General features: G+C 53.8%; 3 protein-coding genes across 3 annotated transcripts; 1 reads left to right on the top strand and 2 right to left on the bottom strand.

Annotated features, from left to right (window-relative positions):
- Positions 1-30: 30 nt before the first annotated feature.
- Positions 31-2,668, bottom strand: CUL1 (Cullin-1; the record flags this gene model as incomplete). The annotated part of the gene is made up of 6 exons (XM_036636678.1): positions 31-219; positions 275-2,160; positions 2,224-2,309; positions 2,359-2,375; positions 2,466-2,535; positions 2,610-2,668. 6 exons carry the CDS (start codon positions 2,666-2,668, stop codon positions 31-33), a joined length of 2,307 nt encoding a protein of 768 aa, XP_036498622.1.
- Positions 2,669-7,511: 4,843 nt separating this feature from the next.
- CGCS363_v004828 (Uncharacterized protein) lies at positions 7,512-8,454 on the top strand (the record flags this gene model as incomplete). The annotated part of the gene is made up of 2 exons (XM_036636677.1): positions 7,512-7,948; positions 8,010-8,454. 2 exons carry the CDS (start codon positions 7,512-7,514, stop codon positions 8,452-8,454), a joined length of 882 nt encoding a protein of 293 aa, XP_036498621.1.
- A 231-nt stretch (positions 8,455-8,685) lies between these two features.
- CGCS363_v004827 (uncharacterized protein) lies at positions 8,686-9,279 on the bottom strand (the record flags this gene model as incomplete). The annotated part of the gene is made up of 1 exon (XM_036636676.1): positions 8,686-9,279. The coding sequence occupies one exon, from the start codon at positions 9,277-9,279 to the stop codon at positions 8,686-8,688; it is 594 nt and encodes a 197-aa protein (XP_036498631.1).
- Positions 9,280-14,489: the final 5,210 nt, after the last annotated feature.

The following is a 14,489-nucleotide window of genomic DNA, read 5'->3' as shown; positions in this document are numbered from 1 at the left end:
CTCTTCTCGAGAGGAAAAGCCCGACCCCAATTACGCCAAGTATCCAAGCTCGTCATCCTCGAGCCGTTCCAAGTACTCCTTGTCGAGGAGAATCTCTATGCACTTCTTGATATCCGAAACCTTTGGCACGAAACGCGACCGAATCTGGTTGATAGTTTCGCTGACGAGCTGCGTGTGCTTCATCTTCTTTCTCGCCTTCATGATACGAACGATGGCAGACTGTGTGGCTTGTTAGCATATGTCAAAAAGTGAGTCGGATTCGCCAGATACGTACCTGCAACAACAGCTTGCGGTCCTCCTCGATCGTCTTGTTGGTCTCCACTTCCTCCTGCTTAGCTTCCTTGGCTCCTCCGAGGTTCAAGTTCACTCTGATCTTTTTGCTCTTGAAGTCGTAGTTGAGCCTGAAGCTCTTGCCTGCCTCGGGCTTGCCATCGGGGGAGATGATGAGAACCTTGGCCTTGAGCAGGATAGCCAGAGCCTGGTCCAGGACCTCAGAGCTCAGCAGGGTCACACCGGCGATATCCTCGTAGGTGTGTTTGTCCTTGTCGTTGAACATGAGCAAGATCGCCATCTGATACACCGATACCTGGAAGGTGTAGGGCGTTTTGCTGTTCTTGCAGTACCCTGCCTTCAGCTCACCCTTGCACAACTGCCAGAGCCACGTCAACTTGCGACCCTCGTGCCTATTCTTGTAGAAGCGAGCGAATCGCTCACAGTCCTCATTGATCTCAGCGGGTGGAGTAAAGCTGGTGTTTGGTGCTGTCAACGGCCAGAAACCGGTACCCAGGATCGAGTACTGGGAGTCCAGAGCGTTCTTGGTAATGCCAAGACCCGCAACATGCTCCTTGAAGCTGACGTTCAAATCCTTGGAGGTCTGCATGTCCTGGAACATTCTCTGGAGCTTGTTCGTGTATTCAAAACCGCACGCCTCTTTAAGCTTACTGATCATGCTTGTCTCTGCATCGTCCGACGAGGAGTTACTGTGGACCAATCTGCGAGCCAGCATGCGGGAGTAGAACTTTTGGAAGACGTCCTTGTCCTCGATGTACTTGAAAACGGTCATGATCTGCGTAAGAGTGTTCTCAAGCTCGCCCTCCTCGATTCCGGTGCTGCTCTTGCGAAGCAGGACATCCGTGTACTTGGCCAACAGCTCAGGAGACTTGTTGGAGCCCGACTTGCAGACCTCGTTTCTGTTGATGAATTCGCGGCAGGCGTTGTCAAGGGATCTCGTAAACTCTGCCTCGGCTTCGAAAGCTCGCGTTACCAAGCCCGAGTACTGAGAATGAATCTCCAATAGCGCATCGACGTAGACCTTGGGCTCCAGCTTCTCCGCATCCGATGCCACCTTCTGTACTGCTCCCAGGCCGGCCTTACGGACATGAGTCTCGAATCTCTGGCGGAGAGGATCCAAACCTTCGGGAATTCTCGACAGAAGGTTGTACATCCTGGCCATATCTTCTTCTCTGTCGTTGTCGAGAAGGACCTGGAATTCGTCTCGCAAGAGCTGGGAGTGGTCCGCAATAAGAGCTTGGTTGCAGGTCTTGCGGAGGGGATTGATGATATCAGCGTGCAGATACATCTTGACGCGCTCCTCCTCCTCCTGTAAACGAGCAGCAGCCTTCTTCATGTATTCCACCACGCTATTCTCGGCCACGAACTGCTTAGACTCATTCTGGTAGTAGGTCTTCGTATGTTCTAAGAACGGTTTCTCGAAGTGGAAGCGGTAGACGTCGAGGGTCGACTTGGTGGGATCGGAGTCATCGAGGCCAAGGGACACGAAGGAATCAACGACTTGCTTGATCTGGCCGTACTCGATCGTCTCGCCATTGCGTTGCTTCTCGACGAGCTTCAACACCGCCTCCATGACCTTCCCAGATACGTCTTCGAACAGCACCCTACGCCATTGGACCAAGTGGAGCGTGTAGACGTCGTAAATGTTTTTCTTGCCCTCGTCCATTTCACGCTTGACCCAGTGTCGGTTCAGATACCGGAACAGGTGGTGGATGTATTTGGCGGCGACCGTGTATCTGTTCCATTCTTTGATGTAGAATGTCAGGAGAGCCTCGTCGGTGTGTGTCTTGGATTGCTGGACGAGTCCTTCGAGGTGGGACTTGAGGTATTCGATGAGCTTGTTGTAAAGTTCCTCGCCAAGGAGGTGGGCTGTTCATTCCCAGTGGTCAGCACGGGCACGCTCTTGCATGCGAATCTTGGCTGCTGGCTTACCTCCTCTGTGATTGCCAGAACCAATACTTCCTTGAGGCACTGAGAGCCCAACGGCCTTCTGAGATGTACAAAAGTTGTGGACGGCACTGCAACTGGGTCAGAGGGGTTCAGCAACAATCGGTCAGCGCTACCTACGTGTATACTCCCATGTACTGCGGCACGAAGGAGACGTCAGCAATCTTGCATCAAGCGGCGGCAAGCCCGCAGAGGGAGGGAAGGCGCGGGGCAGCGAGGGGACTCACGATCTGCATGTCAATACCGCGCTCGAGATCAAGCATGATACGCTGGATGCCGGCCTCGAGATATTTCCATCTGCAAAAAGTCAGCGCGGGGTGTCGGCTAGCAGCGAAGCCAGAGGCGTCGCAAGGCTGCAAAAGTCGACTCACGTTGCTCCGATGTCCTCCCTGTTGGGAACCGGAGGCATCTGCTGAACTGTGGGCGCCATCTTCTCTACTGTCAACACCCGAGGGTCTCGAATCGTATTCGTAGTCGTCGTGTATCTTGTTCGGCAGAAGAGTGTGGCGAGGCCGTCGTGGCCGTTGATGGTGGGGATAAGATGTTGGCCGACGGGAGGTAGTCGACAGGAGGTTTCGCGGGGAGCGGGGTGCTGCTCTGTAGAAATAGAAACTGTTAAAAAAAATCTCGACGTAAGGTTCGGTGGATGGGTCAATGAATGGACGTAGTGTCTCCGGTCCCGCGGTTGCCAGAAAGGTGCCGAAGAATCAGGACGTGATGATGGACGTGGTCAGAAAGGGTGGCGGCACCAGGGTCGACCTCTTTCGCATCAGGAGTGGAAGCAGAGGCGGGCGCGGTTGAGGGCTGTTGGTCGCAAGGGTTTGGGACGTGATGGAGGGATGGAGGGAGAGGAGCGAGGTAGGAGAGAGCTGGCTGCCTTACGAAGTTGGAGGAGCTGCGTGGGCAGGACAGGAACGCGGCGCCCTTTGTCTGAGTCAGAGCGGGCAGGAGGGAAGTGAGGACGAAGATATTCTGAAAGGGCAGGAAGAAGATGGAAGCAGAAAAGAAGGAAGTCGCAGCCTGGACCAGAACAGGTCAGCGCGTTCAATCAGGCAGAGGCAGGCAGGCAGGCAGCCGGAGGCAGTCAGTGGACGGATGCTGCTTTGGGTGCGTGAGTGCTTGTACGGCGTATGGAGGCGTCCGGTGGTGGAGGAACTGAAGACGGGCCACTGACACTGAAGTCGCACTGGTGGATGTCCTGGGCGTGGGACCTTCAATCCATGGGCCGGTCGGGGGACTTGTGGGGCATACCTGAATTAGTCTAGCTCGCGGTTTTGCCGCCTCTGACCGCCCATCAGCCTCAAGTGATGCACTCTGGGAAAGGCAAGGCGTGCTTTGCGGTGCCGTGTGCTTAATTAGGCGCCCATGGGCTGCCTACCTAGTTGCCAGGGGGTGAGATCGATCAAGTTAAATGTATCCTCCGGGCATTTTCAGCTTTACTCCGTATCACTTTCCCCAGGTTGCTCGAGCATCGCCGGCATCTTCAGCCTGAGGTTGCGATGGCATGCCAGGTTGGCTCTTACATGCATAATCATGCATCACGTGGACAAGATGTATTGACATCCCTTTCCAGATACCACACGTAATATTCAAGATGATGGCTGTAATTTTTAGTCTGCTGCGTCCAATCATGTCAAGTCATGAACATGTCTCAATGGCCTGCTGCTTATTGTTGTTGAATGCCCCACGCCACGTCCGTCTGAAGTTGAAGAGATACACTGCCGTAACCTTGCAACGTTGTCCTGGTCTGCGGACGGCACCGGACAAAGCCGCTCGTCCAAGACCCAAGGAACCAGTGCCAGCAGTTGCAGAGAGGTCTAGGGGCTGCTGGTATGTATGTACGGCACGCTTGGGCCAAAAAAGAAATGCATTAGATTTTCCACTCATGTTCTCTCGCCTCTCCACTGTAGCCAAGATATTAAAAGTCAGTAAGACGGCAAATTTTTCCCACTTAAAGAAAGAGAAGCCCAACATCCACTGGTGTGACATAACACATGTATTGAAGTAATAATCATTAACAAAGAAGAGCCATAAAGAGCATCCGCACTCCAGCTATAGTACAGGCTTTTAATACACCGGGTATACCCAACCAAGAGAGCCCAAGGCGGCTTGTCCAGCTACATGTGATCGTGAGAGCTTTCATCCTCACCTCCGCCAAGTCGTTGTACCGTACGGAAAATATTGACCACGAAGTTCATGGTCCACGCCAGCAGCCCTACCAGCTGGAAGGATGCCAGTGCCTTTGACAGGTGCCTCGCCGGGCCTGCGTCCACATTATGGAAAACCAGAGATTCAAACGCCAGGGACGTACTGGCGGATTTGAATATGATAAAGAAGAGGTCCAGCAGAATTAGGGAGATCTTCTGCACAGCCGGGCGAAGACCCAGAGGCTTGCCTGTGTACTCGTCCCAGAGCATGTAGCCGATGTAAGGCAGTGCGACCGTATCGACTGCAATGGCCACAATGCTTTGTGCGCGTTCAGGACTCGATCCGCTCTTGGCATTCTCTACCTTATAAATACGAGCTGCAATCGCAAGAGCAATAATCGATGTAACCATGACCGTGAGTCGGAAGGTGAGAGGGATCAGGTAGTGTCGTAATACCATGGACCACAGCCTCTTCCAGATGGTCTTGGACTGTTTCCTCCTTGAGGTCTTACTCTCCACGTCTCGATGCATCGTTTCGTCATAGCGCTTGTTGAAGTCAGGCTGCAACTTATCCAGCACTGATACGTCCACCACTTCCGACTCCTCGCCCTCCATGTGCCCATATGTCGAGGATTGAAGGAAGTCTCGCCATGCGGCGGGCGGGCCTTGTGTCGCTGCTCGATGCTTCGAGACGATGACGGGATCTGCGGTCCGCAAGTGGTCCCATTTTCTTCCGTGCTGTGCTCCTTTGCCTCTGAAGACGTCTGTGAGTTTGATTTTCGGGCGCGTGCGGGAGTTCTCTAGGAACGGGTCGCCGGCGAGGTCAACGTAGCCATCTCGGGATACTCGACGATCGGGTTCGGCGGGCGCATGATTGTGCTGAGGAGGAACGGCCGGCGCCGGGGGTGAGAGCAATCGCAGCTGGTCTTCTGTGGCCTGGCCGTATCGTGTCTCGTAGGAATCGATCCATGCTGCAAAGGGAGAGTAGGTCAGCAAGGTGCGCAGCCAGCCACGACCACCCAGCGAAAATCGCCTCGAGGGTACTTACGAGGGAGAGACCGCGGGGCCCTCAACCGCGAAGCACCTGTGTCGATTGCAGTGCTACTGGTACCGACGGAAGCTCGGAAATCGGGCGAGCCAGAACTGCCAGGTGGGTGACTGGCTGTGCTCATCGCGGTCGCAGCCGCGGCTGGGGCGGGACTGAATAAGGGCGACTATGCCGAAGTGGACGGGGACTGAGAGCGTCTGGGGTTCAACGCTTTCTCAATCGCGCGGCGGAGGGCTCTCATATTATATGCACTCCGCCCTCCGGTGGTAGCGGCAAAAGGTGGATGTATCGATATTAGGCGCGTAACAAGACAACGCAGTGTGCTGTTGGTGCTTCTTCAAAGTCGAAAGGGAGGTTGGTGCGAGAGCACAGAGGGTAGAAGCAAACTCGAACCACACACACAGAGGATAGAGGGGAAGAGAAGGATTATTGAAGGAAAGGCGCGAGAGGAAAAGGAAGGCAGGGAAAGGAAGGGTAGAAAAAGCAAGGAACCTTAAGGTAAGGTAAGGTACTGGATAGGTAGGGCGAGAGAGCGCGTGACGGGAGGATGGACAGCAGCAGCAGCAGCAGCAGCAGCAGCCGTTGGGTTGAGTGAGTGCGTGCTGAGTGCAGGTGGCCGGTCGAACTCAACGGCGGCGGCGGCTGTGTCTCGTGGGAACGACAGGCTAGCGTTGCTGGCCAGCTGCCTTTGCCCTGCTTGGGTCCTATTTCTTGGCTTGGCGCCGTTGATTGATGAGAGGTAATACCGGCGCTGACTCTTGGTGTGGCAGGGGAAACAACACCACCACCAAATATAAGGGCGGCCGGCATGCAGCAGCGTGCGAGAACAGACCACACAACACGATCCGATCTGATGGACTGGTCGTGATGAAGGAGAGGTACTGTAAGGTATGAAGCGGTCCCGGGCGTTTCCAGCAAACCGGGAAAACGTGCAGACAGAGAAGTGCTTCCTTTCGTAGCGCCGCGCAGCGCAACAACACCTCGAGAGCGCAGGCAACGGAACCTGCAAACAAGGGAGCAGAGAATGGGAAAACGAAGAGAACCAATGGAGCGTGCCTGAGTGACAGGTAAACCGCGGTAGCACTGGAGCAACGTGTGGACCCCCCTGGGGCTGGTCGGGCTCCTTCAGAGTCAAGGTGGTGGAGGTACGTACCGCCTATCCGCGGACATTTTTTCATATCTGCAGAGGGACCTGGACAGCTGAATGCGAATGCTCATTCGCACCCGGGCAGGCAATACCACCTCACCTCACCTCCTCACCTCACGTCGCCTCGCCTCGCATCGCAGCGCCTTGAACCGCGAGCTCGCAGCCTTTTTAGCGGGTTTCGAATCCTAACTTGCGCCGCGCCATCTGGGACTTCTGAAAAATTCGCAAAAGATAGAGGGGCACACGGAAGCCTAGCGCTACCTGGAACCCAGGTGGACCCCCCGGACTGATTGTGCAGTGTGCTCTTCAGGGCCCATTGGCCCCCATGGCTACCCAACACCGCCCGCGACTGGGGATCCCGATTGGACCTGGATGCAACCACTGTCGAGGCTCCCGGGGCATCCCTCGTGTACCGCAGTACCGTCCTAACACTGGATCACCAATTCAGCGCACCACTTAAATCGCTCCAGCGACCTATGACGCCCATGTGCGTCACTCTCTGGCCCAGGCTTAACCCAGGAAGCTTGACCCAGAAGCTAAGATGGATGACAGGGGCCAGGGCTGCAGCATCACAGCTTTTGCCGGGTTCAGTGCTGCCTTCAAAACTCGCACTCCACGAACTGCGTCAAAATTGCCTCCTTTCACGACAAGGACCACAGAGGCCGCCCGCATCGCGACTTTTCGACAATTCGCCCCTTCGCTCTCCGTCTTGTACAAAAATCGCCATGAGTCCTGCGGCCATCTAGTCCTATCGAGCTTCACCGAGCCGAGCCCTACCCCCGCCCACCGCTTTTCACCCCTCCTCCGTCCGTCGCAACTCGACCCAGTTGCCGGTCGCAGATCCTCGGACGACGACGATTACGACGACGACGACATCCGTGCTTCTCGATCGTTTTCCCCTCGCATCCGCCTCTGAGCCTCGGCATCCACGATGCGTGTTTACCTCCTCCCACTCACCACGAGCCGGACTCTGCTCTATTCCCAGCGACTCAATGTAGTGACAACAAACAAGCAAGGCTTGGCAGACAAGGTATCCAAAAAGGCGTCCAAGCTTTGGGCCGGCTGGGAGGCCAAAGAGAGCGGGTGGCAGAAGAAGGTTGTCAACTATGGAAACTATGCCCTTCGCCGAATTCCATATGAAGAGTGGGGTCTGAAGTCCGTCCCGCCAGTTTCTGCACGCCGCAAAGACGATGAGCTCAAGGGCAAGGAAAAGGTTGAGCTGGTATACCCGGACGCAATCATCCCGACGACCAAGGCCGAACAGGTAGTCAGGACGTTGGCGACGGAGCGAGATGCCTTGCATAGAAAGAAGATGCTGTGGTGTCTCATTGGAATGCCTATCTCGGCGCCGTTTGCCCTGGTACCGGTGTAAGACAAGCCGCGAAGTCGTTGTTGCACAAGAAATACTGCTGACATTTCTTTTTATTAGGATACCTAATCTGCCTTTCTTCTACTTGGCGTATCGTGCTTGGTCACACTGGCGCGCTCTCGAAGGAGGCAAGCACCTCCGATTCCTGTTGGACAACAAACTCCTGGCTCTGAACCCGTCCAAGCTTCTGAACGATATCTACCACCCATTAATCCCAGCCAACACATCCCCAACGCCATCAAAACCAGCCACGGGCGACGTCAACCCCCTGAAGGGCAAGGACGAAGCCGTCAAGGACGAAGAAATCCTCCTCTCGCAGGCCAATGGCCAGCGCATAGCCAAGGCCCTCGAACTGCCCGAGCTGGGTGTTGAGATCGAGAGGGCCATCTGGCAGGTCAACCATGCCAAGAAGGTCAAACAAGAGGAAGCCGCAAAGCATGACGACGCCGACGCTCCAAGAGATAAAGAAAAGTCCACGAGCCCGGGTGAGGACGAGAAGAAGTAGTCTCTGTGAGGCTACCAGTTTCCGCCTGGACGGTGTATGATGCGTGGGCTCTTAGACGCGAGCCCGGAATGATATACGAATAAGAATAATGCGGCGTTTTGGTTCCGACGTTTGGATAGACCCCTCTCTCATCTTCGACTGTTTGCCTGTTACGGCTTTTCTCCTCTCTGTTTGATGATGGGTTATGTTCCTTTTAAGTCTCCTCTCTTTCAAAGTAGACGGAGTCAGGACCTAAGGTGCCTCAGAACCCTGGTATATGTGGAAGCCGTGTGCTCGAAGCACTGGCAAGCAACCGCAGATGCACATCAGCCCAATTGCCAGGGCGACTCGCCTCGCCGTGTCTTTGGAGAAGGGGCTGCGAAGCTTTGGGACAAGTGTCGGCCACTGCTGCGGGCTCCCATCTGATGTGTCGACGCCGAGCAGGTCGTCCAACTCGCAAAAGAAATCGTCCTCCTCGCTGTCCATCTCCTTCCAGTGTGCCGCGCGGATGTGTACTTGAGGCTGCTTCTTTTTCTTGAGGTCGGGCATGATGATTGCCGTTCTCGCCGCGGCGTCCTGGGTGTCGCAGTCGGCGATGATGCTGAGAATCTCCTCCCGGGTATATATCCTGCTTTCCCTCGTCAAGGCCTCCGACTTCCATGCCATGGCAGCCTTGTGACGTAGTAGTCTCTGTGTCGGGCTCACGTCCCCGCGGCCCTGCAGCCTCCTCTTCTCCCGCAGCCTCTGGTGCCGTTGAGGTGCGACGACGTCGACATCTGGGTTCAGAGGCGACGGGATGAGCGGGCTGTAGGCGGCCCGGCTCGGCAGCGTCGACAACTTGAGCATGGTTGTTGTTGTTGTCATTGTGGTGTAATTGGGACGGGCGAGGGGTGCTTTAGTTTGGTGGGCTGGCTACCATGGAGAAAGGGACGGGCCGCGCTTCTTCTTTCGTGAGGATCCAGAGAAATGGTCAGGATGCTTCGGCCCCCAGTGCACTCATGTTAGCTCTGAAAGAGTGGGTTGGTTCCGGGAGAGAAGGAGGGGAGATTGGATGGAGGGCTTGTCCGGAGTAAAAGGACCACCGAGATGGAGGGCCGTTATCTTGTCAAAACAGCAGTATCCTGGGGTTGTTGTATGAATGTATGCATGCCCGGGATGTAGAGGTATGGACGGCCGCCTCTGCTGGAATGTCTCTTGAACGACACAGGTACGAGAGGGATGCCTCAGACCTGCGCGTTCCTCCCTGGTGTCAGTCTCCAATTCCACCCTGCTCAGCTTGAAACGTGCACCACTTGCCGGGCACACAGGCAGGGTCGAGTAAATAAAGTGAAAACACACCCAAGGGGCGGAATTGGAATCAACAGGTAAAACAAGAGCTCGAATGGCGAAATAAATGCGGGCGTGCGTGCAATCGAACTCTGGACTGGAGTGGGTGTCGTGTTGTATGTATATTGTGCTGCGTGTGTGTATAAGTACGGCCAAAGGCCATGCAGGCACACCACCTCAGCACGCCACGGTTACTCTAACCGTCCCTCTTTTCCCATCCGATCCCCCGATTCCCTCCGCTCTTCTCCCCCATTCGTCCAGCTCGCCCATGGGGTGCTCTCCGCTCGGGCACAGGAAGGATGTAGGTGGGAGAAGATGCAAGGCGTTGGTTGGTGGTTGTGCATCTTTGGTGCTAGGGGAAGCGTACCGTAGTTTCGTTGAGTTCCATGACAAAGTTCGCCCAGCAAAGTGGCCCAGCCAGCCTTTTCCCTCTAATCCGTCGGCGGCCGGGGAGGGGGCCAGAACTAAGGTAGACCCCACCCACAGGGCCAGGCCAACCAACCTAACGCTACGAAGCTGCGCGTTTGCGTGCTCCGGCTGTCCGAGCTAGCCCATGAACGACTTTTTTGGACCACGGGCCGCCCGCGCGAGGGCCAATCCATGGATGTAGGGAGATCTTTTTCTCGTCAAAGTCACCTCACCTTCTGGTCAAGGGGGCAATTGGAGGATGCACTTCTTCGCCTCTTTTTTTTTTTTTTTTCCTCGCCATCCGCTAGCTAATATTTTTTTCCAATGGCACCTTGACTTGACTCTCGGCTCCCTGAAGCGTTCGACCTCGGCGCACAAGACCTGGAATTCGCAGGCAAGACTGGGAAATTGCCCCTCAATCCATCGTGACCAGATGCCCGGGACATTCTTTGCTACATATTCCCCTCCCCTCACTGGCTCTCTATGCATTTGCCCTCGCCACTTGTTGCTCTACCCAACGCAACCTACCCCACGAGGCGCTCTACATGGCGTTGCTGCGCCTCACTTGGTGTAATTCTCCATGGGTTCACAAAAACTGCTGCGGGAGAGAGAGCCCTATGGAATTCTAATTGTGGGAGGCAATCAAAGGGACTCGCATTTGCTTTTTCCTAGTGGCTCCCGCAGATAGCCCCAAAGACTTTAATGTCTGACAGATAAGACAATTCCCACGCACGGCCGATGTGTTGTTGCTGATAAGTCCCCAACTGCAGCTATCCCTGTCCACCGAACCGATGGATGCTGCGCTACTGATAAGAGAAATGATAAGAAACGCCGCTTGACGTGCCCGCTCGACGGAAAGGGACATTGCATACACGAAAACGAATAGAGGCCATGCGAGGAACGGCGCAAGGGGGTGTGGCGGCTCGGCTGTTGACGAGAGAAGTCAAGACCTGCCTCGCATTCGCCGCCTCGAAGTGTGAGATATGCAAAACATTGAGCCAAGTCTTGGGGGCAATTAGCCACGGAACAACTCAAAGTCACTGAGAGAGGGAGGAAGCTGGAGGAAGAGCTGAAAAAAGCCCCAGACGGGGAAAATCTGGGGCGGGGGAACGTGGGTTCGCATTGCGCTGTGACAGCGGTTTCTCCACCACATCCCGGCCTCCCCTCCCGTTCTGCGGTATCTTTTTTGGGGCCGCCGATGCACACGGATCCCTGCCTCTTCGCCGGCGGTTTGGCCGTTGTTCCCAACGACTTCCCTCGGCATTGTGGGGTCCGTTGCCCTCCGTCCGTCGCGCCGAGGCCCATGTTTCAACCCGGCGTGTTTACCATGCCGCAGCTGAGGGAAGCTGCATCAGCGGAAATTCCTCACGCTCATAGACATATTGCGCCGAGCGCTGTTGCCCACTGTAACTAGTATTGGTATTATCGGGAATTCATTCACGTTTCAGCAGCTTCGAAGACACACAGAATCCTCAGGCTGAATTAAAGAAGCCCTTGCGGTTCGCACAGCGGTGCATGGGGGAGTGACTTTCTACAGAGCTACTAGATAGAACAATTATGTAATTATGTCTGTTCTATCAGTTGCAATCACAAGGCCAAACTTTTACATACCATTCGAAAGCAATGCTTTAACACTCTATATAAGGGATTGCTTGAGAATTATGATGTAGGGACAACAACTGGCACATGTGTATAAGTACGTAATGGTGCTACCAATCTAGTGTTGTTATTCTTTTTAGACTTCCTCTGTTATTCAATCGTCGTCGTCCTTCTCAGTGTCGTCGTCGTCTCTTATATCGTTATTGTCTCTCTCGTTGTCGTCTCTCTCGTTGCCGTCTCTCTCGTTGCCGTCGCTTTCATCCTTACTGCCATTGTCCTACTGTCGTCCTTACTAACACCGTCCTTACTATTATTGTCTTTACTTCTGTTATCTTTACTACTGTTATCCATACTGTTGTTACTATCCTTACTTTTGTTACTGTCCTTACTGTTGTTATCCTTGCTGCCGCCGTCCTAGCTGCGTTTATGATTATCTCCCTAATAGCTTTTCGGCGAACTACCTTTGCTATGCTTAAATCAATCCTACTGTGAAACCCCTACTGGGTGGGCTCGAAACTTCCTCAACATGCTATCAATATCACATCGTCATTTTTGGGGGATCACCGTTGTTTTTATCTTGATTAAGCGCTATTGTTATTGCTACCACTGGGATTGTGAACGCTTGTTTTTCGATTTTCTGCCTGCCTTTTGCTGTGTTCTGATCACGGTATTGCCCCGTGGTTTCACTTCTGCAAGCCCTCAACGATCGAGGTGTTTTATCGCCCAATCCATTGCTGCAAACATCAAAAATCAAACGTTTTGATACCTAAATTCGAGTGACTATCATAAGAAGCTAACGCCAGGCGGTGTGATGTACAACAATGTAAGTCTAACGCCTTTCAAGCAACCAAGTGACTTAGACCTTCAGGGTTCTTTCCGCGATGCGTTTAATATTCCACCGTCCATAACTACTCTGCGCTGCTTGTCTCGCCGCAGGAAATCGAAGTTGATAGTTTATTGGCTTAAAGTGCTGCCGGTGGTGCTAGATCCGCCGCCCCCGGAACCAGGGTATTAACCGGACGGCGGCGTCTTCGGTTTGCCCTCGAATAGCTGGAATGCAGGCTCCTCGTGGGTACTGGCTGATGAAGTATTACTGTATGTGACAGTGGAAATCGCCAGGCAGCAGTTATCGACGGGACCCGTCGTTCCGCAAACTTGATGATAGTCTGGGGAGAAAGGATACTGAGATCAGGATATGACTGGAGCCAAGTGTCGTGATCCCAGGTGTCGTAGACCATGAAACGCCGAAATTGGAGTCCAGAATGTAAGTGTGGAAGTGTCTGTCTTCTCCTGCTTGTAATCCGACTACCTTGGCTAAGGAGTACGGCTCTGTAGTCCATCGTAGGCACTGCGGGGAGGGCCCATATCAAATAGACTCTTCAATTCAGTAAAAAAATGTTGCAGAATCCAAAGCTATTCATCCTACTTTTCCTTTTTGTCTCTGGGCCTTATAAGAACAAGTTGGGTTGCCCTGCCCAGAATGCGGTTGCGTAAGAATGCCACCCGACACTTCGATCAGACGCGCGTAACACTTTGTAGTACACGTCACACTTTAATCCCAGTGCGCGAGACGATAACTTAAATCGCAGTATACTAAGGAAACGAGGGCTTTAACTAGTCATGAGGGTGAGCAGCGATAACTTTGACTACTACGTATTGATCGCCGCCCAAACAAAACGAGAATCATCAAGGTGGGCGACGGTCTAAGTCGGATCCATGAGAGACTGCAAGACGACCGGGTCATCCTCAGACAAAGGATGGCATTTGAGGGCACCACCGAAAACAGAGCACTAATCAAGAGTGACGAGATGCGGAGCGCCGAAATACCACCATCCGCCCCGGATACGAATCAAAGATTGGGCAGAGAGAAATGGATCTAAAGAAGTAATCGGTCCCAGGCTAGTAAGGCTTAATGTATGCAAGATGTACGGATTATGTAGATAATTTGACCCAACTCGAGAAAGGGAACGGGTACGCGCGTGTGCGGTGGACACTGCCCGGCTAGCAAAATTCATCAGAGATCACCAATGCGCAGATCTCAAAGGAGACCGAAGATGAGAGAGACACTGAAGAGCTATGACCCCGAGTTCCCTAGCTTCACTAGAGTAGGTATTCCGCCCGCGAGGCCGGCGCTCATGAACCCTGTTCTTGAGATTTATTCGGTTCCCATGTGTTGTAACCCACCTTAACGGAGGGGACTAACGTGGATGATCACCGCTGGGTGCCCTAAGATTGAAGTTGCAGGGAGCATTGCCCGGCTAGCAAAACGTTTGGTGATAGATGGGGCAGGTTCTGTTGTTCAAGAAGACGGTCTGGCCACTTAGGTACCTCAGCTGAAGTACAGGTAGGACGAGAACGACGACAGCAAGAAGGACGATAATAGCAAGAAGGACGACGACAAGGACGACGACAAGAAGGAGTCTCTCATGTCATAATAGTGTTATTGCCTCTATTTTCAATCGCGAAGAAAGACTTTTGAGTTCCCGCAACCTCGCACGGAAGGTAAGGTATCCATCCTATGAACTCCACGCAAAGCAGACAGTTCAGGCTCCTTTCTAGCCACGACCACTAACACTTCGCCCCTTTTTCAGTCGTCCCTGGATTAAGGCCTCGCAAGCGCTCCGAGGCCTGAAAATGTAACTCGAACCCAATAGGCCTCCAACGCCTACGTACTACTCTCTAGCGACCCGAACATTCATAATCATCTGCCCCGTGGGGCAGAT

Source organism: Colletotrichum siamense (assembly GCF_013390195.1).
Source record: "Colletotrichum siamense strain Cg363 chromosome Unknown KSG_Cg363_contig03, whole genome shotgun sequence".
Lineage (NCBI taxonomy): Eukaryota > Fungi > Ascomycota > Sordariomycetes > Glomerellales > Glomerellaceae > Colletotrichum > Colletotrichum siamense.
Note: the sequence above shows the minus strand (reverse complement) of the source record. Positions and strands in the feature narration are given on the sequence as shown.